This window comes from Catharus ustulatus, chromosome 23 (assembly GCF_009819885.2).
Source record: "Catharus ustulatus isolate bCatUst1 chromosome 23, bCatUst1.pri.v2, whole genome shotgun sequence".
Lineage (NCBI taxonomy): Eukaryota > Metazoa > Chordata > Aves > Passeriformes > Turdidae > Catharus > Catharus ustulatus.
In genome coordinates, this window is record NC_046243.1 from 8,633,246 (window position 1) to 8,657,369 (window position 24,124).

The following is a 24,124-nucleotide window of genomic DNA, read 5'->3' on the forward strand; positions in this document are numbered from 1 at the left end:
CCCAGCCCTCCCAACCCCATGGGACTCTGACCCTGTGCTTCTTCCCCATTAGGGGTGTGTGACCCCCTAATGTACCTCTGACGTGTCCTCATCCTGAAGCTAGATCTGACCTGCCCTTGAGCATGCTGCCCCCTCAGCCCCTCTGATACCCATAACCCCATGGTCCATCCTGAGCTCTGGCTGCTCCCCCAGACCTGGGTCATAGCCACCATGCCATAATGGCCAAACCCCGCCCCGATCCCATAGAACTCTCACCCCCTGCCCCCCCGCCCCGTGTGAACCCTCCCATTCCTCCTGCCCTCTTCGACCTGCCCTGACCCCCATGCCCTACTGACACCCCCAACACCTGCCGCCCCCGCCCCTCCCTCCGCCCCCTTAGGCCCCACCCCTCTCCAAGCCACGCCCCCTCTGACCCCTCCCACTCACCCCCCACCCCCCCTTTCGCCGCGCAAGTCTCGCGAGACGCGGCGCGGTTTCCCCAGCGCGTGTGCCCCCATCGGCCGGGCCGGGCCCAGCGCCGCGGGGCGGGAGGGACGAGGGGCCGCACCTGCCCTGGCCCTGCCGCGCCCGTCGGCCCCGTGCACCCCCCGCCCCGCCCGCCCGCTGCACCTGGCCGCCAGGTCCTCCCGCGAGGCCTTTGTCCTGCCGCCGCCGGCCCGCGCGCGCTCCGGCCCGGCCAGGCCCCTCACGCGAGGCCGGGGATCCGCGGCCTACCCTTAGCCCGGAGCCCTCCCTCTCCACCCCCCGTCACCCTTCCCCTCCGCCCTTCTCAGCCCCGGTGCCCGCGGCAGAGGCCGCGGAGCCGCCCCCGGCCTCCTCTTCCCGCCCGTGCCGCCGCCGCAGCAGGTTCCCTCCCTCCCTCCTCCTCCTCCTCCTCCTCCTGGTGCTGCTCCTGCCCCCGACGACGGCGGGATCCGCGCGGTGCCCGGGGAGCGCTGGGCCGGGCAGCGGCGGTAGGAGCGGCAGCACCAGGTGAGACCCTCAGGGGCGGCGGGGGCAGCGCGGGGACACCTCTCGCCTGGTCCCCACCCGGCCCGAGACTGGGTGGGGGGCGGCCACGGGGAAGGCGGTGGTAGGGGCTGGTACCGCGGGCCGGGCCGGGTCACGGCCAGAGGGCCGCGGCCTGAGCCCTAGGGCGGCGGCAGCGCGGCCTGGGCCCCTCGCCGGGCACAGACCAGTGCAGGCCCCGCGGCCAGGCCCTGCCTGGCCGGTGGGCATGGGAGCTGGGGGCAGCACGGGGGTGGCGGAGGGTGGGCACGGCCTGCAGAGCTGAGGGTTGAGGTAGTGCTGGAGGGGAGGAAGAAGAGGCCGAGGCGGTGCAGCAGCTGGCAGCGGGGTAAGGCTGCTTGCTCGGCGGCTGGTGCCTCTGTGTCCTGAGTGGCTTGGAGAGGGGTCCTCTAAATCCCCTCCCAGGACGACAGGAGGAAATGCCAGCCTTGCCTGGAGGGGTGTAGCGGGACCCGGGGCAGCTCACGGCGGGGGGCAACTTGTGTCAGCGCCTTCCCAGAGCAGCATCCCGCTATGGGATGCGATTCCCTGCGGATGGTCGCCCCATGATGGGCGAGAGCCCTGGGAGCACTTGAACATCTTGGCGTTTGCGGTTTGTCTGTCATTTTCCTCGCTACTCAGATTTCCTGTTTTGAAAACTGGGCTGAGAGCTTTGGGCTTTTAGAGCCCGTGTCCGAAATGCGGTTGTTTAATAGCCACGTTTAGGATCCCATTCGTTTTTGAGGCTTGGGACTGATTTGGGAGAGCAGTTGAGAATGCCCCCGGATGGATTCACTTTGCCCCTGTGACTTGGAGCGTTTGGAGGAAGCGGCAGGGACAAAATGGACAGTTCATAAAAGGAACAATTGTGCACTGCCTGTTCTAGAGGGCACTTGCTGCCCTTCAAGAACTTTCCTCATCGTATATGCTCTTTACACAGGAAATCTTTATCTTCTGTTTCTGGCCCTTTCTTTTTTTTCTTTTTTTTTTTCTACCTTAGTCCCGAAAATGAAACTGGAACAGACATTTCTGGAAATGAACTTGATTGGTGCAGTTGGAAAGATGTGATTCACAGTTATAATGAACAGTTAATTTTGTCCCATTTTTTCTCAGTTCAGGATTTGAATTATGTCTTTCCTGATTTTTAACCTGTTTACACAGTTATGCTGGGTAAATTTCTAATCCTTGAAATAAGGCATCCATGGTGTTGGATTGCCAAGAGGTACCCCAGGTACACCCAGGATGTAGAAGCTGCTGTTATTTTAGAAGTATCTGATGCTTTACCTTGTAAATTAAAAGGTTTAATCGTGCGTTATTTTCTTCTTATAATCCCACTCTGTGCTTGGAAGAAGCAAAGCTGTTATCAGTGAAATCTGGAGTTCGTGGAGATCGAATATTTCCAGGATTGGCCAAAAATAAATTATGGGGTAAAGAATGTTGCTTTTTTTTTCTCCTAGTCATGCAGCACAGATGAAAAGCTCTGAAGCTTTTAGTCATAGCACTCTGGTCCCATGTTTTCCTTTTAATAAAGCATCCAGTGGGAGAATGTGACATAATTGGTTTCTTGGATTTAGAGATCTTGAAATGGCTGGTACAACAGAGGAGAGGAAACTCCAGCAGAGTTATGGTTTAAATACTATAATATGGTGGCAAAGTCATATTGTTACTACATTGTAATCTTGCATTTCTCTCGCAAGAAAATGCTCTCTATGTGTTTGTGCTGCAGAGCAAGCACTTTTAAGTCTCATCAGTGGCACAGAATATTAAATGTCTCTCTCCTTTCCTTGCATTGCATAATCTGAGTGTTATTCTTCTACAGCAGCAGAAATGATGGAAGAATTGCATAGCCTGGACCCACGTAGGCAGGAGCTCCTGGAAGCCAGGTTCACTGGGGTTGGGGTTGCCAAGGTGAGTGTGTGAGTACCTGTGGTGACAGGCATGACTTCTTAGCCATCCTGTCTTGGGCTTTGGTTGGGTTTTTTAATTTCTACATGGATAATTTTGCTTGCAAACAAATTCTATATCACTTGTAGTGTTTTGACCTCTAATTTGTCTGAAGTATGTTTGAAAGGAATGAAAATGGGATCTCTGTGAGCAGATGCTTTGCTGTACAGAAGATTTTGGGCTCTAATTAAGTTCTTAGGAGTTGCTCCATCTTAAGGCAGCTTGTATGCCCAAAAAACTCCATGACAACTCTGTAGAAGAAGGAATCTCATCTGGTTCTTCCTTTCTCCAAGAATACCTTTGAGAGCTGAATTTGGCTGCTGGTGGGATACAGTTTCAAGTGTTGTGTGTTGTATACAACACATAACCAGACTGAAACATTGAGTTCTTTTCTTTGGGGTGCAGGAGCTAAAATAGTCTACCATCATATGGAATACACACAAAAAGTGTTTGCAGAGCTGCTCTCCTGTGTCTGATCCACAACCTGCCAATAAAATCCCATCTTTATCCTCATGTACTGCCTGCACTTGGTCAGGAGCTATCTAAAGCAAGGCACCTGAGTAACAACCTTGTGTGGTTGCTTGGTGTCCTGGCATTAAGCTGTGAGTTCGCCAGGTGTTGGTACTGTTAACGTCAGTCTTTCTGAGCAATGAAATAGTGACAGGACTCATTTTAAACTAGCTTAGGGATAATGAATTATTTTTTGAGGGAGATAACGGAGTTTTGAACATCAAAGTAGGTGGTAAAACAGTGCACTGTTAGATGGTTTTCTGAAGCCACTTAGAATTATTTGGAGAACAAACATTGTAGATGCCGCATTTCTCAGAAGAGCACAAAGTGATTCAAAACCTGAAAGAGTTTTGTTTGAGTTCTCACTTTCTTTCTGCTCTGCCTCTCAGACAAAGTTGAGTTTGGGAAGAGAGCACAAGAAAGCCAAAGGCTCAGCTGTAAGAAAGTGTAGTAAGGAAGATTAACACTAGAACTTAAGAGGTAACAATTTTGGTTGCTGTAGTAAGAGTGTAGGGATTTTTATATCTTTTCCCCTACTCCTAAGACTTTTAACATATTAAATTCTTTTTCTTTCATAAAAGTTGATGGCATTTACTGTACTGTCATCTTGTTTCATGCAATATTATAACTTTTTATGTACTTTATCACCTGTTTCTTGCCTCTTTTCCCCTGTTTTGTCGCTTTAGAATCTTTAGCGGTACCAGTGCAGATAAACCCGAACATCTTACTAGAATAGCTAAAAGCATAAACACTAGTATAGCTTTAAAGCAGTGCCAATGTGCTCAGTGTTTGCAAAGAATGATAGGAATTCTTCCTTTTAAAGGAATAACCTTTGAGAGATACAGGAAAGCAAATCTTAATTATGTTTCCAATATGTTTGGAGCAGAAAGTACATGCCTTTTTCTGTAGGGGTGAATATTGAAAACTCTTTTCTAAAGCAGTCCAAGGAAAAAGCCTCATTTGATGGAGGTCTCACTTCAAGCAAAACTGTTCTGTTACTGAGTTTTATTTTTACCTGTTGTTATGCAGTTTTACCTTGTACTAGTCAATAAACTGTTAAAGTGCATTACTCTTATTGCAAACAATATATTTATTTACTTGCATTCTTGCTAATTTGCAATAGATAAGCCAACCATTGATATAAATTAGCATGACTTTATGTTGCAGCAAATCTTGGTTGCAATATTAATTTCGGCTACTACATTCCCTCCCAGGTTGGTGCTTCAAATTCCCTCCCTACCCCCCCAAGCCTCCGTCCGTCATGCTCCGCACTGGCATTGGTAGGTCACTGTCTTAAAGGGAATATATTGGGAAAGCTGTGATACAATTTTGTGTGATTCAGCTAAGATTTTTAGCTGGCTCCAATGAAATGTTTAAGGAAAGAACTGTGGAGTGAAGTGAGTGCCATCTAGTGGGACAGAGCCTGGCCCATCCTCCTGGGATGGAAGGTATCTGGTGCTGTTTATTTCATAAAAGGAAGAAATGTCATCTCAGATGCTCAGATGTGATTGGGCAAAGGCAGCAGGCTGTTGTGCTGAGCTTCCTGCCTTCCTCCCACTGGGTGTATCTCACTTCTTTCTTTAATGTTTAGAAACACAGGGTATATTTTGGACCTGTATAAAACCAAAGCATTAGTTTATACTTTAATACAACTTCAACTTCAAGCCCACAGTTCCTCTGTGTTATTAAAGAACAACTATAGGTGTTTTGAGATATGAATGAGAGCAAGCTGATCTAGAATAACTTTTCAGGCTGGAAACTAGAAAAAAGCTTCTGACCATCAGAGTCATGGGATTCTGGAATAGCTTTCCAGTAACAACAGTAGAGGACAGAAATCGTAAACTGTTTTGAAAACAACTGTGTGCTTGTCACCTCCTGTGCCAGCTGAAGGCACAACCCAATGACCGAGGTCATTTGCAGCCCCAAAAGCCTCAAAATTCTGTTACAAGTATGTGATGAAGTTTGTTGCTTAGCTCACTTGGCTGAAGAATGTATTTCACTAGAAGCTTGGACTTAATTCATTGAAACAAATTTATGAGCAAGGAATGTTTCTAGGCAACTGTTACACTCTTGTGCTTCACCCATGTCAAAAAGCTGGTGATGCTATAGATGTCTATTCTTGCCATATGGTGAAGTGCCATTCTTCCCCAAATTCCTAGAGCAAGTCCCTGAATTAACACATGACACTCTGACACCTACTATTCCTGCTTCTTTTGCTCCCATTTATATATACTAACTGGGAAAACCTAAGTGCATTCCCATGAGGCGTTACCTTGGGTCAGGAGGCCCAGGAGACAAAATGTGAGTTGTTTCTCTAGATAATATTGTTTGATTTAGTCTAGTTTCATCTTCTGCCTCACTTCCTCCTACTTGGGTACTGCCTTTAAGATATCAGGTGGGTTAACTTGAAGGGATTTGTGTCATTTCCACAAACTTTTCCTGGATAAGAATTTGAATAAGTAGTTGTGGTTGGTGAATCTGCATTTGCACAGAGCTCTGTCTCAGGCTTAACCAGGGTGGATCTTCAGAGCAGCACATGTATTTTCTAGAAGTTTGGTTTTCAAAAGATTTCTGAACCAGACTCTGTGTGCTGCTTTCGTAGTTAAACTATGAAGGAGAGTAACTGGGAGAGTAGCTGGGCTGTAGGAATCTTGTAGATCCATCTGACTGTGCCAGAATTGAAAAAAGTGTTGGTCATGGTGGTAGCTAGTGTTCTTTCCTCCTGCTTTGAGGTAATGATGCAGAATATATGCTGCCAAAAAAATGTTCATAAAGAGCAGTATTCACTCATATTAGTTTGTTTTTCACTTACTCTCTCTAACTTTTGAAGTCTTGATCACTTCAGCAACTCCAGTTCTGTGATGTACTCAGCAATGGTTTTAGCAGCAAAGTTACCATGTTGAGAATTCGTGTTTGGGGATAATAGTGTCCTCCTTGAAGGGAAGTGGTGCTCCCCAACAGGTGTCATAGGCCATGAGAAGAACCAGTTAATAAGAGTTTTAAAACTTAGAATTTAATTTAGCAGCTGCCACAGAATGTGCCAGGACTTTATGCCAGATACTTGAAAATTCTTTGGATGCTTTTGTGTGCAACATTACTTCAAATGTGTTGTCTGGCTGCTAGAGCCCAGAAATAGTTGTCAGATCTCAGTCCTATTTCTGCTCCTGAGTTGAGGGTTAGGATGAGTTGCGTGACCCTTCTGTCCAGTTTGTCATCACTAAAATAAAAATACCGTATTTCCAACCAGAGAGAATGCTTGAGGCATAATGGAAGCCAGGCAGATCCTGCTGCAAATCTTCTTGCCCATCTGATAGAGTGGGGGTTACCTGTGAACATCTGAGAGTAGATTAATTTCTTGTGTCAAAAAGACCTCAGTGATTCAGGGGTTTCATTATCAGCAGTAATACTGAGCTTTTCTAAAAGTCAAATTAAGAAGCAGGTTGTAATTCTCATACTTATGTGATGCTTGAAATAAGATAAGAATATGTTGATTAAACCTGAGACAGTACCGCTGGACCAGATTAACTAAAATCATTTGACCATTCCGCTTTGTTGTAAACCTGTGTGGAGTCAGCAATAACCTTTAGTGGAACTAAGGATTGACTCTTTGCCTTTGAAATCTCCTGATCTGCTACAGAATTCAGAGGAACTCAGGTTATCCTGGCTGGGAAGTAGTGAGGTATGTCTATCTCCATGTCTCCTTCATTTAGACAGTAAGAGAATTTTGCATGTTGCTGTATGGCTGTATTGGAGACTGTGGCTAAGCAGCTGGAATTCCTAGAGCTCCCTTTCAGTACAAAGAAATAGAATTCACAAAATGGAGACAGCCCAGCTTGAGTTGTGGAGTCATGGATCATTTCTGGTAACTTGGGAAGGCTGTGGAAATGCACAAGTCATGGGAGGCAGGAGATGGGTAACAGGGGCTGAGTCAGCTTGATGTTGTTCTAGATGATCTGGTGGGAGCTATTAGCAGGATAAGTTGTTTCTTTTGAAGCCTCACCCATTGAAGAGTGGGCTTTCCAGGGGCCCTTGAGTCTTGAGTAGGAGTCTTCCAAGTGCCTGCTGCTGTTGCATCCAATTCTCAACATGGAGGCTTTATTGTGCATAGGTAGGTCACAGATTTCGAAGCAGCAGTTGATAGGTGAATCACAAGGGGAAAAAAACATGCCAGCTTATCTTGGAGAGAAATTCCTTGTGGAGGAGGAAATGTGTGCCGTTCTTGTGCTTGTCATTTGGGTAAACATTATAGGAACTACTAGATTGTTTCAGATGACCTACGTATTTTGAATTTTTGCTGAGCCCCATCACCAATTGCCTTGACAAGGTACAGTGGTTGAGTGGGCTGGTAGTGAGAGCTGAGAAGTACAGTATTATCCCGAAGTGGTCTATGTTGGTAAAGTCAGATAACTTCTGGAATAAAATTCAGAAGCCCTTCCTGTGTAAACTATTACATGTTTATTATTTCCCACTGCTACTTCCCTGGCAATATACTCAGGTTAATGTTCTTTGCTTACTTTGTTTGGTTTTTTCCCCCTAAAATTCATGTTCATTCCTTAAATTCCTTTTGTGTCGTGTCCACTTGAAAATAGTATGCTAAAATAAGTGCAGTAATTTCACGACTATAAGGCGCACCCTTTTGACTAAAATTTTCCCCTGAACCTGGAAGTGCACCTTATAGTCCAGTGCGCCTTATATGATGGACGAAGTTGCGAAATTTGCAAAGCCAGAAGTGTGAGCCGCAATGGGGGGACAGTGCCGCGGGAGCGCTGAGTCACAAGCGGGGATGGGAGCGGGCAGCCACAGCCGGCAGGAGATGCGCGGGGAGGGAGTGAGTTGGCCCCGGCTCCAACGCAGCGGGAACGAGGAGCTGCTGGGCAACGCCGGGCTCGGGGCAAACAGGGAGCCACCGGACGCAGGGGGAACGAGGAGGTGCCAGGCGCGGGGGGAACGAGGAGGCGCTGGGCGCGGAGGGAATGAGGAGCTACCGGGCGGCCGCGGCCCGGGCGCGGGGAGAACGAGGAGCCACCGGGCAGTGGCTGTGCAACCCGGGCCCGCCGGCATCAGGGCAGCGCGGCGTGAGCCCCCCGGCATCGGGGCAGTGGCGGCGCAGCCTGCGCGGCAGGGTGAAAAACCCCGTGGCAGTAGCGCAGCCCAGACAGCGGGGGAAAGCCGCCGGCCTTGGGGCAGCAGCGGCGTGGGGGAAAAGCCTGGGGGGTGCGCAGGCCTCCCAGAGCAGCACACGGCTCCTGGAGCACCAGGGGAACGCAGGGCTCCCGGCGCGGCACGGGGCACCCGGAACTCTGGGGCAGCGCGGAGCTCCCCGAGCGCCAGGGGGGCGCAGGGCTCCCAGAGCCGCAGGGGGCTGCCAGAGCGCCGGGGCGGCGCGGGGAGTGAGGGAGTGGGCTGCCGCAGAAGCTGCGAGCCGTGGCAGCCCCGAGCCCTGCCTCGCCAACCAACGCCGGGGGCGGGCGGGAGTGCCGGGGCCCACACACGGGGAGGGCGTTTGGGGCTGCGTTTAAAGGCTACGCCAATCTGTGCAAAATGTTTGCAAACTGAGTACCTGCCAATAATTTCTTACTTTGTTGCACACGGCACAACTCCTTGCTGCAAAAAAAAAGTGCGAACCGTGAGCCAAGCTGCGACGGGGAGCGGCAGTGGCCAGCCCCCAACCAGCAGGGGTCACACAGGGAGAGAGGGAGCGGGCAGCACTGCACCGCCCCAAGCCACCCTGAACGCAGCAGCCCCGAGGTGTGAGCCATGGCCGCCCCGAACCACGGCGACCATGAGCTGCAGCCGCCCTGAGCCCCGCCTCACCAGCTGCGCAGGGTGAGGGCGCTTGGGGCTGTGTTTAAAGGCTACACCAATCTGTTAAAATGTTTCCAATTTGAGCACGTGCCAGTAAACTCCACGATTGCTCCAGTCCTTACTAATTTGTTACTTTGTTGCATGCGGCACGGATCTTCGCTGCAAAAAAAAAGTGCACCTTATAGTCCGGTGTGCCTTATATGATCTATAAAGTTGCAAAATTTGCTGACTCCCAGGGAGTGCGTCTTATAGTCCGGTGCGCCTTATGGTCATGATTATAAGCCACACCATTTTGACTAAAATTTTGGTCTGATTCCCAGAGTGCGGCTTATAATCAGGTGTGGCTTATATATGGACAAAGAATGAAAAGTTGCTGTTTTAGTTTGGAGGACAGGTGTCTGCTAAGAAAAGCAGGAGCCTCTTTTTGAAATGATGTAAACCCCCTCCCGCCAAATTATTATAATTTTGAAATCAAGCAACTCTCAGGCAAAGATATAGGAATTAGGAATAACAGTTTTTTACTAGGGAAATTAAAATAGAAATACAGTACTACAAAGAAACAAACTCCAAACCCTGACAAAGTCAGAATACAATCTGACACCCTGTCAGGCAGGGTGTTGACAGCAGTCCCATTCCATGGTGGCTGCATCCTCCTGCAGTGACAGATGTGGCTCAGTTGGAGCAGTGCTCCTGTAGAAGGTGCAATTTCCCTCTGGAGGTCCAGTGGTGATGTGGAGAAATCTGGTTTTCCTCTGGGGTCCAGTGGAGAAAGGGGCTCCCTTAGTGTCCCAAAACCTCTGTTTTTATCTTGGTAAGAAACATTGGGCTCTTCTTCCTGGCTGGAGCAACTTCCAATGGGTTGAAGTAATTTTATCAGTCACACAGTGGGACTCAATGGCCATTAGCAGAAAAGGACTCACTGGAGGAAGGATGGGTTGTGGAAAGATAAAGAACAATGCCCCGCCTGGCTTCAATGGATGGCCCATTAGCAGAACATCTCCTGCAGAGATAAGGATCACTGCCCCCACCCTCAAAACATAGATACCTTTTATCACACTCTGTATTGTAACCCAAGACATCCAGATGTGCGGCTTGTAATCAGGTGCAGCTTATAATTGTGAAATTACTGTACTGAGCGTTCATCCCAAGTCAGTTGCTGAGTTAATGTAAATGTTAAGTGTAAACAGTCCGCAATGATAAAATACAAATTTGAAACATTTTTTATGCACACACTCACTGACTGTTAGCTGAGGGGAGATACTCAGATATATGGTTTCTCACATCTATGCCTAAACTTGTTGCTATAAGCTGTTGATACCTAATTTCACACATAACCTCATGTTACCTGGATAATCAGGAAAACTTGCTTTTCCTTACTCTTGACTCACTACATGAGGAGTTGCAGCTGAACACGAGATACTGCATCTTTGTTGCTTTGAGTGCAGCACATTCTGGTAAACAATTTGAGTTTCCATATTCAGAATGTCTCAAAACAAGACTTTTTGCCAACTTTTCCAAGTTCAGCTCTTATCTGTAAAGGTCTAATCTTTTACAGTAAGAAAGGTGTCAATGGAAGGTACTCTGAAATGTAAGCAGGGAAAAGGGAAAGTCATGCATTTGAACCATTGCGTGGGTCCAAACATGTCTACAAAGAATTAATTATGCATTTCTTCACAAATCAATACATGTGACTGTGAATTTACTGGATACCTGTAGACAATGACAAGCTGTTCTGTTCCAGTTCCATAATGAAGAAGTTGGTTCCTTTTCACCCTTTCTGCTGCTGCACTGAGTTTTACCACATCATCAGGTTCTAGAGAAAGGTTTAAAAGAGAAAAAAGGGTTTTTTTCTGTTCAAGAATGTGACCAGCATCAAACTCCTCTTTTATTGCAAGTAATGGTTTTGATTCCAACTGGTAGAGCTAAAAATATCCCATGCAGGATAGTCAGTACAGGTACTCGTAGTTCTGGAAGTAAGAAAAACATTGTGGATTTTGTATTAGGCATTTTTCCAGCTGCTTGCATCCCAGAACTTTACATTCAGGTGCAAACTGAGTGGGTTTCTTGTACCAGACAAGATAAACTTGTATTTCTGCAAAAAATGTTAGTATCATTTCTAGATTTAAGTGGCTCCATCAGTTAATTCTCCAGGTGATCCCAGAATACAGGGGCCTTGCAGAAGAATTGTCCTGTGTAAATCACTGACATTGCTCTTCAATCGTAACGTTCATGGAGAGTTCAAACTTGGTGTTTCTGGAACAGCTTCTCCTGTCATTTGCTATCCATCTGCAAAATGGAGACAGCAAGATTTAAACAAATATGGAAACAACTTTCACTTTTATCCTCATCATGTCAGAACCTCAGTGTGAGACCAGCCAATGCTCGTTTGGAGAGATGCTCAGCAAGTTCTCCCCTGGCACAGGAGGTTGATTGGTGCCTCAGATGTGTTGTTGGGGTTGGAGTTCCTGAGAGAATGGAAAGATTTTGGAGGGCAGCATTTGTGCCGTTTAGAAAACTTATAAGCATATTTTTTTCATGAGTAAAGCAATTCACCTTCTGTTGCCACTTCCCATAAGATTTTACAATTTTTTTAGCAGTGAGACTTTTGTGTGGATGTAGCTAAGGTTAGTGTTGGCACTTTTGTTATGTCCTGTTGACCCAAGAGTAAATTCCTGGAGTAACCAAGAGTTTTACGTATAACATTTGTGAGCCATCGTGTTGGGTGGTGAGGAACTTGTTGCTTTGCTTAAAATAAACTGTTGCTGAAGAGATCAGGTGAGACATTTTTCTGGTCCGCAGCTATTTGTGTGGTCCCTTGAAGGGATAACGATATGGCTTAAAGAATATAAACCTGCAGTTTTTTCCTTAAGGGAATCCTAAATGTTTCACTTCTCGAGCTATTCAGGTGTTGGGTTTTTTGTTTTGGTTTGTTTTTTTGTTTGTTTGTTTGTTTGGGTATTGTTTTGTTTTGGTGGGTTTGGTTTTGTTTTTTTTTTTTTCTGTTGAAGCAACTGAGCATGTCATTTAGGAGTGATATGTAACACTCACAGTGAACACAGAAGGTAAACTTTTACTTTCAGCACATGCCTGCATAGGAATTGGAGTTAGTACTAGCTAGGTTATGTCACAGTTTGATAATAAAACAGGGGAGGGAGAACTGGTCTGTTCTAAAATTACCTGCTGTGGGGTTTCTCTGTGGTGTTAAGGCTTCTCCACCCCTTCTTGAGTCTTCTACTCAAGTGTATAATGAGAAGTGGTTTTGCTTTGAGGAAAGATTGATTGGTGGGAAGTGGTTACTGCAAAGTTAAAAATGCTAAAATAGAATACATCTTGGGGAAAAGATGCTCGCAAGTTATTAATGGAGAACTGACTTTATCATTCTTCCTGTTAATACATTCCATTGTTAATTGTGAATCTTGTTTTTACATCTTTATCAAATTTGTCTTAATTTCTTAAGTTAGATCTGTAGGAGGATACTTTTGTGTCAGGATAAAACACAGTGACTTTGCATGATTCACTTTTTCCTTTTAAAATCAGTTTTATTAGTGATCTTAAATAATTTTCAAACTACTTGGATATGTAAAAATGCAGATGTGTATCCCCCAGAGCCTGCAAAGATGCAGGTATCTTGAGGTACCTGGGTACAATTTTGATAAATCTATTCTGGCCTCTTGAGTTTCTGCTTTGGCCTGGTGAGAGCAACTGCTCTGCAGGCAGGTCACATATGAAAATAGCCAAGTGGGAAAGGTTGTATTATGGGTGCCAGTTGTACACCAGTAACTTGTAACGCAAGTTTCACTTGTTCACTTTCCTAGTGTTAAAAAAAGTATAAGATGACACATTTAAATCAGTGGTACAGCCAGCATCTGATAACAGTAATAGCTGGCTTGCCAGACGAAGATGCATCTGAATGCTTAGCTCAGGGTCAAGGAGATGCTTGCCTGGAGAGCTGAGCTTGGAACTCCCGCTGCTCGACAAATCAGGTTTGCTTCCTCAAACCTTAGGCTTCTTATAAATACCACCTTGACTGTTTTGTGCGTGTGGGTAAATAGACCACTTGGAGTATTTCTGCATCAGTTCATATCCTAAAGGCTGCATCATTATTCTGAGAAAAAATTGTTGAACAATGCAACTGTCCTGATGCAAGTGGCTTCTGAAGCCTCTTATTGCCCCATCCCATGTTCGAAGTTGGACCCGTGGTGCTGCTGTAACCGTAGTTAGCCTGGAGATTGATTGTTGGGATGGGTCTGCCTTGTAGGGAAGTTGTTTCTTACAGTATTTGCTTGCTTTTCACTAGGGTCCACTAAATAGTGAGTCTTCCAACCAGAGCTTGTGCAGCGTGGGCTCTCTGAGTGATAAAGAATTGGAGGTAAGCAGGCACAACTGCTCGGAGTAGTTGGGTTTAAGTTGAACATGATTGATCTCAAAGCATGGAAGAAATTGTGTGAGAGTCAGTCAGTCATCTTAGTTTGGAGAGTGAAAGGGACTAGGGAAGTATTTAACTTAACCCTACAGGCTTTTGACCTTTCTCTGAAGCTCCTCCTTGAAGATTCCCACCATTCCAGGTAGATTTTAGCTAATCCAAAACACAGCACTCCTAAATCTCGGCTTGGGAAGCTGTTTTCAGTTCATTGGGATACATTTTTCAATACACATAAAAAGCCAGAGAGCATTAATGGAAAAGTTTGCCATATCTATAAAATATGTGAACTTGCCTAAGCCTATACAAGGCAGAGCATATTTTGGGTTGCTCTGTGGAAAGGTGGAAATTGAAACTTTGTCCCTGGTTAGTCTCAGTTCTTTAGGATTAACTATTTCAAAATACTCATTAAAACAGAAAAATTAATTGTAGTTAATTTTTTTTAATTCTAAAGTTCTATTGTTAATAAGCTAAAATCTCAAATTTAAGTGCATTTGCTTATGCATTTCCTATGAACTTCCTCCATAGTTACCAGGTAAGTTTTGGATCATATTTCCCTCTATTATGTGACAGTACTGGTATGAGGGGCTTTTGAGAGTGTAGTATCTTCAACTCCATAAAGTAAATGTAGTTAATAGTGAAAATCTGAGTATTTGTTCTTTTAACTGTTTTTTTATTAATGAACTTTTGTGGAGAGATATAAATTGACCAAGTTGATGTACTCAAATCTCCCATTGCTTGCTTTTTCAGTCTGTAGCAGATAATGCTGTGTGTCATTTTTGTTATGTAAGTACTTGAATGGAAAAACAACTTAAACTGATTCTCATTAATACACTCACAGCTCCATGGAGGCTGTAATGGAGCCTGTGGTGTTACAGTCACGTCAACGCTGTTCAGGAGCTGCTCTTCCCTACACAATGAGGAGGCAATGTCACTGACTTTTACACATACAAGAGCTGGAGCAGCAAGTCTTTGGGTAGCTTGGGAGTTTTCAGTCCCGTCATTCTAAAAAAGTACCTTGCATACACAATAACCACCTTTGTCTTAACATCCCCTCCATCCTCTTACTATAACAACGCTGTCTGTGAGTGCCCAGCTGGTAACATTAGGCTGTACATGTCCAGCACCCAGTGGGAATACAGCCAGGTTAAGATTCAGCTTTATCCTTTTTATCCTACTAAAGGAGGGAGATTGATTTCTGTGCTTAGTATGTGTAAGTCTTTTGGTAAAGATCTTTAAAGAGGTTACTTGAGATTTAGGTTTCCAAAGAGCATAAAATTTAGGTTTACCACAGACTCTCTGGACATGGCTTCCCCTCCCCCAGAGCTGTGTTTTGCACAGTGTTTTTCCTCTCTACCCCAAGGCTATAGTTCAGTGGTGGCTGCACTGATAGGAGAACATACAGCTTGGGAATTATTTGGGGTGATTTGGGATAAGAGATGTTTTTAAAATTACAATGGTCATGGGAATGACAAGACATCTCTTCCCAGCAACCTCAGTGAGTTGTTTCCACCAGTGCTTTCCAATGTCTTTGGCAGGTTTGGCCACAGATGTGACCCTGGTGATAGGGGAAGCACCATGCCAGGGTCTCCTCCATTCTCACATGTTTAGGTTTGCTAGCCTTGTACAGACAGTTAGGCATGACACTTCTGGAGCCCTCAGTCCTGTCAGCTGTGCTCTGTGTTGTGCCTGTGCATAAATAAATTGATTGTGCATAAATCCACTGGTCAGCTGCCCATCTGGTCTCTGGGTGCCCATAGAAATGGCACATGCAACTGACCCTTGACTTTAATGAGAACTGGTGAAGAGCAGACAGAAGTCTGGGTGAATTGTTGCATCTGTAACAGCTTTGTCCTGGCTGATGTCCTGGGATAGTTCTTGAAGCCATTTGCAGTGGGCTTTGAAAAGAAACATTACCTGCAGGCAGAGTGAATTGGCTTAAGAGACTGATTGGACTGCAGATTTGGATGTCAGTACTTGAACCTCCCATTGTCATTCCCCTTGTACCAGTACTATGATCACTTTGAAGGGGTTTACATAGGTTTTTATAAATGTTGAGCTTGCTCTGCTAACCCTGTGAGGTCACTGGACAGTAAAGACTGGCTTGCAGCAGCTGAAATAGAAAAAATAAATTTACCTCCTTGTTAACCACATTCTCTGCTTCCTGCAGCACATCTATGAAGAGGTGGCAACTCTTTGAGAGCAGTTGTTTTTTTAAGTACCAGCAATAGAAACAAATGCACCAGAGAAATGAAATGGCCACTGGGGATACGGAACAGATCATTGTGTTTAGGCATTTTCTTTAAATCTTGAAATAACTGCAGTAACGTTAATTTTGAAGTATTGTTTAACAGACTCCTGAGAAAAAGCAGAATGACCAGCGGAATAGGAAGAGGAAAGCAGAGGCCTATGAGACCAGTCAAGGTAATCCATGCTCCAAGCCTGCCACAGGATTGCCGCATGCTTGGTAACTCAGGCACAATGTGCACAGGCAGTGTCCTAGGAAACTAATGGCTCTTCTCAAGGGTGTGTCAGGCAGCTTGTTATAAACTACTCCATCATGGTATATTCTCTTCTGGGAGCCTTGTTACTGTTATTGGCAGGAAAATATTTGGTTTATTTGCACAAACACTTGCATTTTTGTGTGACAGGCTACCCGGAGGCTTTGTATGGTACTCTGAAGTGGTATTTTGATCCTATGTCACAGCAGCCAGACCTCAGAATACAGACCGTAGTCTCTTCCATGCTTTCCAAGATGTGTGCCTGCCCTGTAAGAGCAGGTTCTTGCCATGACAAACCAGGAACAAGCTGTACCTAAGCAGGCAGTGCTGTCCTGAGTGCTGTGGAAAATCTGGCATGTTCAACCCAAGTTCAGATTTTCTAGCAAATGGGCAGAGGAGCAGATTTTGATTTCTTTCATTCTTCAACAAGAAAGTAATGAGAATTGTGTTGACAGAACTGCTTTGATAATATGATAGTAAGAATAAAGGACTAGGTTTTAATGAGCTGATGTTAAGTCACTGCTAATTATGTCTCAAACTCTTACAGGAATGCTTGTGAGAGATGTAATATGCTGTAATTTATCTGAAGGCAGAGGATTAGAAGTACCCTTTGCTCTGTCCTTATATTGAAGGAAATTTTGGAGAACCTATGCAACAGTCAAGACCTTTAGTGTTTTCTAAGTACTTCAGCAAGGGCAAACGCTGTTTGATTGGATCTTACATGTTTGGAATTGGGAGTTAATTGAATTGTCAACTGTAGAGCCTCTCAAAAACAGCACAAGGGCTGTAACTGTAGGGCAGGATTTTGTTGTGCAGAAGCTTTGTTGTGATAGGTGTTGCACTGAACAGGAAAAGGAGTGTCAAAATGTAGGAGGAGTTTTTTAGAATGGCATGGTAACGTCTCTTCTTAAAAGTACCAACTCTTATTTTAATCCTTTGCTTTCCTTTTTAGGGAAAGGCACTCCCAGAGGACATAAAATTAGTGATTATTTTGAGGTAAGAATCTTTTCATTGACAAATCTGCCTTAATTCACATTTTGCAAAATCTGTGGATAGAAGTTGATGATGTGACATGTTACTGATCTGTCACTGGGATCATGGATTGATGATGTCACTCTGATATGCTCATATCTGATTAGGCAGAGGATATGAGGAAGTTGATTTTTAAATTAGCTTGTAGTTGAACAGTTGATAGGACATATTTTTTCACTTAAGTATAGATTTGACGTTGATTTGCATTGGAACCAGTGTCTCAGTTGAGGATATCTCTAGGTTTGCAAACAGTTTTCATAAGGGTCCAGTGTTGCAAAAGAACCCACCTACACAGTCCTGCTGATTGGAGTGGGAAGTTGTTTACAGGGTTTCCTCTTAAGAAAAACTTCCCATTAGAGGGTAGCACCCTAGGGGCCAAACCCCTCCCCAAAACAGTGATGGACATTTTAAAAATAATTCTTTTTGCACTGCATAATATCTGAAGTTTTTCTAGGGCTGCACAATCCAGAGCTGTAGCTCTTCTCTTAAGTTTATTCTTTATTTTTTAACGGAGAAGCTCAGAGTCAGAAATTACTTCTTTCCTGGGTAAATTTTTTTATGAGTGGTACACTGTAGGGGTTTGAGTCCAACTGGAGCAGTTCCCCAGCTCCTTACCTGTCCTGCCACTTAACAGTGACTTGCACAGGTACTTCAGTAGAGATGAACATATCCTACCATTCTTATGGTGCACATCAGACACATTTCCTCACAGGGAACAGGCTTCATAATTACAGAGACTAAATAACTGATCTATGACCAAGCATGCAGGTTTATATCTTTTTGTGTTAGAAAAGAAAATGTGCTTGATGCAGATACAAGTGTTTGTCTTAGGTAGTTCTGTTATTTTGAAAACTTTGTGAACACTAAAGCTTTCCTCTTAATTTATGTTCAGTTTATGCAAATTATTCCCTGAAGCCTATAAGGCTTCATTTTTAAGATAAATATGTTTCTTCTGTCTGTGTTAAATTTGGTTAATTGTAGTACCTCTGTGGAATTCCTGATGATCAAATCTGTTTGTGTGCCCAGTTTGCTGGGGGCAGTGGCCCAGGAACCAGTCCCGGTAGAAGCGTACCGCCCGTCGCTAGATCCTCTCCACAGCATTCCCTGTCCAACCCCTTGCCGGTGAGTGTTCTTGGGGACACAACTGGTGGCCTGGCATCAGTTAACTTGGTGGCCATGCTTCAACAGGTAATACAAGGTTCTGGACAGGGAAGTCTCTTGGCGTGTGGCTTGGCTTGTTCTCCATTTTAAATCTGAAACTGGACTCTGAGAGCAAAGCCATGTCTAGGACCCTGGGACAGTGACTCATCCAGCTGTAGCTGACATGAATATCTGAGCTTAAATTGTACAGGATGAATGTTTCTAACATACTGTGTGGGTACGGAGGGATGCTGGTGCTTAATAAGGGTGGAACTGACCTGTTAGTTACCCTGTATTCTATTGTAGCACAAAACCTTCTCCATGGAGTTGGGAGTATGTTGTGTGTTTGTGTAGCACTAGTCAGGGATTGGACCCCTTGGGTATCTTGAACAATGTGCCCACCACAATTATTTTGGGAAGGTCTTACTTCTGTTCATGTGCACATGACTTGCAAGGGGCATTAGCAAAAGCTTGAAGAGAAATGTGGGTACACGCACAGCTGGTGCTGGTTTTTTGGCATGTAATTCCACTTTATTTGCAGCATTTCTGTGAGGTCTGGATGTGAAGAAATAACCAGTGTTTTTAAACCGTTTTAGGACAGAGTAACTAAAACAATTTGTTGCAACTAGCAAAATGGTCTTCAGAGGCTGTGTTGCCTGAGCTTTAGTTTCGACCATTGGCTGGGGCCCCTTTTTAAGAACTTTCAGTATTTGTTGAGTGTCTGGAGACATTGTGGGAAAGGTTGGTATTCCCAAAGCCAAATGCAAAGTCTTTAGTGATTACATTATTCTGCAGAGACCTTTGTGCAGTTCCTGAATGTACTGAACTAAACCTCAACACTGAACACTACTCTGAATTCCATGTGTTGATTTCATAAGCTTTGTAATGCTGCTTGAAGGGAGAGCTTCAGATATGCTTCTAGATATTTTTTAATGTTTCTAAAAATTAAAATACATCTTATTAATTGAATGGACTTTCATCCTATCATGTATTATTTCACTAATACATCTCTTTAAAGAGAAGTTAATGAAGAAATAGCATCTCTGATGTTTGCAGATATGTGAGGGATTAGAGACAATTCTTTATTCCAGCAGATTAGATGCTCCACAGTGGGACAAGTGGATTCTTCCTTTGGTTTTCTTATTCTATGCTTGTATGCATTGTGTAGGTAAAAGTTGAACAGGGTGTTTCTGGTGAATATTGATGTTGCAGTTAGTTTCAGCCAGGCCAGTTTGTCTCTCTCCTTACACAGGTGCTTTATCTTCTGTTCTTTACTCTTGCAGCTAAATCTGTGGTGTTTGCTTATTCATAACAAACTATTCTGGACGTCCTCTTCTTACATACTGAATGTCAATGGTTTGATCTAATCCCCAAAAGAATGGGGGGATGAGTGAAAATTGGAGGACACCGAGTGTCTTAACCCATTACAGGTGTCAGTGTGATCTTGGAAGGAAGCAGAGTGTTAAAATGTCTTTCACATGATACAAACCTCCTCCAGACCTGAATTAATCTATACTGTACTGGAAAATTTCTGCAGTCAGACCTTGCAGAGGAATTGTGATGGCCTCAGGATGTTACAGCTTCTCTTCAAATCTCTTGGCTGATTTGAGTTGCCTTGTTTCTCGTTTGATTAGAATCATCTGCAGGTCTTGGGACTCTTGCAAGGCCACTCTCATGCACAAGCATTCTTTCAGGGTAGGAAACGCACTCTTCAAATTGGTAATGTTAACCAGAAAACAGGTTGCAATGTAGGTTTTTAAGAAAAACTGAAGCCTGACCTGACTGTTTACTTTCTCAGAGTCATTTCCCTTGCCTGGAGTTACGCCTTGGAAGGACTTGGATGATTATTACCCAGATTGCCAAGTTTTAGCAGTGATGATGTGGCTTTGGAAGCCAGAGCATTGAGGTGTTGTGTGCTGTAATCAGTGTAGCACAGATGATTCTTGTTGGTAAGCTCAGTTCCTCCACCACAGTTCTACTACAGGAGAATGGAGCTGACCCTTAAGTGATGTAGTGGACCTTTAAAGGATTTTGAGAATTGATTAGTACTTCACTTACCTTGCAGGAGATGGGCCCCAGCAGTAATGACAGAAGTGAGCTTACCCTGATGTCTGGGTTCCTAGACCTGGTTAGGTTGCTGCCATTTAGTGCTTCTAACTCAGTTTACCAGAATAGCAATGTATCAGGAAATTGGCTGTTTGAAAATAAGTCCTTAAGAAACACAAAAAAATATAATTGTGGATACATTGACCAAAATCCCGGTGTAGATTTTTGGACCTGCAATCTATTTTGCCCCACTGACTCTGAAGCATATGTATTTCCAAAGGAAGAGGATGTGTTAACTGACAAGGAATTCTGTCCTATGTGTTCATTTGTTAGGGTTTTTTCAATTGATAACTTCATTGTCTTGTTGCTGTTTGCCATTGAAACAACCACTGCAGGAGTCCTGTTTGAGTTATCAGATCCTCACCATGCTGCCTGTTCATTCCTGAGCTGTTGCTTCGCTGACAACAGTTTTGGCAGAGTCAGAGAATTGCTTTTTTTTAATTTGAAAAAAAAATTAAATAAAAAGTAGTTCATTGTCTGTCTTTTGACTGTGTTGCAGCGGCGAGTGGAGCAGCCGCTGTATGGGGTAGACGGCAGCACAGCCAAGGAGCCGCAGGAGGAACACTCTGCTCTGCCAACGCTGATGTCGGTGATGCTGGCGAAGCAACGGCTAGAGAACGAGCAGCTGGCACAGAGGGGAGGTGGCCTCTGTTTTACTTTTGTCTCGGTGAGCAGCTATGAAAAGATTTGAATCCTAAGGCATGTGTCTAGTTATGGGTATCTGAAGCTTTTGTGCCCAAGTGCAGCCTTGTTTTTACTGACCCCAGTCTGTCACCTTCTGATAAGTTCATCTTCCTTGTGAAGAGTTCTAGGTCTCAGGCTTCACTTGTTTAATAAAATAGTGTGAGTTTTAAGTTCACAGCTCAAAATATTATGTAGATCAAAATGATGTCATCTGAGAAGATAATCAGATGCAGAAAAGCAAAAGATTGTAGTATTGTTGTGAGAAGTGTTTGGTTTGGCCTTGCTTAAACTCAGCTCCCATGAATTATATCAGGCTTTTAAAAGCTTGGTCTTCAGCAGGTTGGGCCAGACTTCTTGGAGGAATCTGGCTCTGTTTTTACTGAACTGAATCTCTAAAGCATCCTTAAACCTGAACATAAAACTGTGGTGCAGGCAAGGCTGCAGCTCCAGGGTGGAGATTAATGTATCTGCATGGGCACTGGTGGTCATGCTGAGGGACATGTAACAATACATAACTTTCTTTTGCAGGCCCAGCAAGGCAGCCCATCATCTACTGGATCAGGGAACACTGAGCATTCCTGCACCTCCCAAAAACAGATTTCCATCCAGCACAAACAGTCACAGGTATAGCTCACTAGACAACACAACTCTTGGATGGGAGGTTGAAGCTTGACGCAGCTTGTCTGCTGTGCTAGAGGGTGTCACTGGTAGTGGACATGATGTTTCCAGTGGGAAGAGCCAGTATTCCCAACTCCATCTGTAACTACTGAGTGAAGTTAATTGCTCTGAGATTTGTTTCTCATCCTGTAAAGAATACTTTCAGTTACTGCTGCTGGAGTTTCTCCAGTCTGCTACTGAGGCTTTTCTGTGTCAGTGCTGTGGGCAGTTTGGTGAGCTGTGTGTGATTGTGCTTGGGAGAGGAGCACCTCAACTCTGTCTGTTTCTACTGTGTTGTATCCTCAGTGTTCTTCCTCTCTCTGGAAATGAAGGTGAGAAGGAAACCTGAGTGATAGTTGTGAATGTCCCTGTTCAAGCGCTGGGACTGTTCAGGCCCTGGGTCATGGATGCATCACATTGCTTACAGTACAAATAGCCACAGTCTGGCCAGCAGCTCTTTCACCTCTGCAGAGTCCACTCATGGAATAGTTTGTCCTGTCAAGGTAGAACATGGTGTTTTCCTGAAAGTGTTTCCTAGCAACTTCGTTGACCTGGTGTCAAGAAGAGAGTAGCTCTTCTGACTGTGCTGTTATCTTTTTGGTACCTTTTAAACTACTGAGATTGTTTTAGCTCTGTCATCATCTGTTGCTTTTACCAGGGTGCCCAGCTTTATCTGCAATGCACCTAGTTTAGCTCTTCTCCAGGCTTGCTTTTAATCTTCTTTGGATTTTCATGTCAGATCTGTGTCTTCCCTTGAGCAATTTTTAAACAATCCTTTTCTCACACGAGTCTGTATCAGACATGATTTTGTTGCTGGCAGGGTCCATTCTCCATTAACGCTGCAGGTGGTACAAGTTCTCTGTTCACCAAGGACAGCATTCCCCCCTCTGGGGGTACTCACTTGCTCAAGGCTGGGCTCTGTTGTGTCACTGGGGTCACATTTGTTGTCTGTATTGTTAAAATGCTGGTCTGGGAAGATCTGTTTCCTGACAGTGCATGGAGAGGTCTGTGTATCAGAATGATGCCACAACTCATGAACCTGCCAGAGATTGTCAATCTTTGCTGTCCCAACACCCATGCTTAAAACAGTCGTCCTACATGGAGGAAGACAAGGTGTTTTTATTTTCTTCTGTGCTTAATGTACTCACAAGGTCTGTGTTCTTGACAAGACATTTTCTGAGCAAGTTTTCTGCCGGTGTTCAGCTTCATGATACTCCCCTGAGGTCTCAGTGGAGCACATATGTGCAGGAAAGAGTCTAAGAATATGTTTGGTTGCATGATGAGGATGTGTACACATTCTTGTTTTTTCCTGTCCAACCCTATTTGGAGTTGATAGAGTTAAAAAATAGATAAGCTTCAGTGATTCCTGGCTTGAATCACTTGTGGTAGTGTCAAAAGCAAATTGGCTTTTGATGTGATTTCCTCAGTGTTTTCAGTTAGTGCTAGGGCCGAAGTGCTCTGAGGTGACTTGGAGTGAAGTCATATGTAAGAAAGAGTATGTATCCCGACTTCATCAGACACAGGGCAAGCATGTCTGTGCACTTTCCTAAGTGAAATAACAGTCACTTACTAAAGAAACTTTCTACTGTTTGGCCACCAGTTGCACCAGGTTCTCCAGACATCCTGCATGGTGCCTACCATGGCAAAGCTTTTGCCGCAGGCAAAGAAGCATGAACTAAATCAAGTCAGAGGTGAAGTGACCTGCTCAGGCCACCTCTTTTTGTCTTGGGATTTATGCCCATCTTGCTTGATGTGCCATGATGGCAGATGCTCTGTTTGAGTTTTTCCATACTGGGCATATGTCAGGAAGCAACAGTCAGCCAGGTTTGTCTCTTACTCCGTGGTGTTGGCTTCCAGGCAAGCTTGACATTTGGAGAACAGTTTTATAACAGCTCCACAGGTAAGTCTCTGCAATCTCTTCTCAGAAACAGAATAGGTGCCTGCTAACCACAAGTGGGAAATTGGTGTGTGCAGTCCTAGAGAGTTTCCTCTGTGTTGACTTAGCTACTTTAGATTCTGTGTTCATGTACGTACTGACTCCTTGCCCTTTTCTTCCCCACTTTAATTGGAGTGCTGAATCTGAAATATTCTAAGAATATAGTGTGTATCTTCTGTTCCTGGGTATAACTCTCACTTCACTGCTTCACTGAAGGTATTTGAGATATTCTGCACCCAATAAAACTTTCCAGATAGTTTTCACTCAACAGCTATAAAGCTCCTGTCCTGTCCCCAGTGGCTACTTATAAATCAGTTTATCAGAAACAAAAGCTTGTGCCCAATACTCTTGCTGTCAGTCTGTTAAAATATTTTAAAATGAATGCCTTTGTTTTCTGTTAGG

At 44.6% G+C, this 24,124-nt stretch overlaps 1 protein-coding gene across 7 annotated transcripts in view; it reads left to right on the top strand.

Annotated features, from left to right (window-relative positions):
- Nucleotides 1–686: 686 nt before the first annotated feature.
- TLK2 (tousled like kinase 2) overlaps nucleotides 687–24,124 on the top strand; it is a 45,438-nt gene continuing 22,000 nt past the window's right edge. The window contains exons 1-10 of one of the 7 annotated variants that reach the window (XM_033078768.2): nucleotides 687–972; nucleotides 2,337–2,414; nucleotides 2,807–2,895; nucleotides 4,656–4,721; nucleotides 13,544–13,615; nucleotides 16,021–16,090; nucleotides 17,120–17,163; nucleotides 18,181–18,321; nucleotides 20,945–21,112; nucleotides 21,658–21,753. In XM_033078768.2, coding sequence (XP_032934659.1) covers nucleotides 2,815–2,895; nucleotides 4,656–4,721; nucleotides 13,544–13,615; nucleotides 16,021–16,090; nucleotides 17,120–17,163; nucleotides 18,181–18,321; nucleotides 20,945–21,112; nucleotides 21,658–21,753 — 738 coding nt within the window. In that variant the 5' untranslated portion in view covers nucleotides 687–972; nucleotides 2,337–2,414; nucleotides 2,807–2,814. Of the gene's footprint in view, nucleotides 973–1,273; nucleotides 2,415–2,806; nucleotides 2,896–4,655; nucleotides 4,722–13,543; nucleotides 13,616–16,020; nucleotides 16,091–17,119; nucleotides 17,164–18,180; nucleotides 18,322–20,944; nucleotides 21,113–21,657; nucleotides 21,754–24,124 lie in introns of those variants that run through there. The other 6 variants (XM_033078770.2, XM_033078769.2, XM_033078771.2 and 3 more) reach the window with 6 other exon arrangements.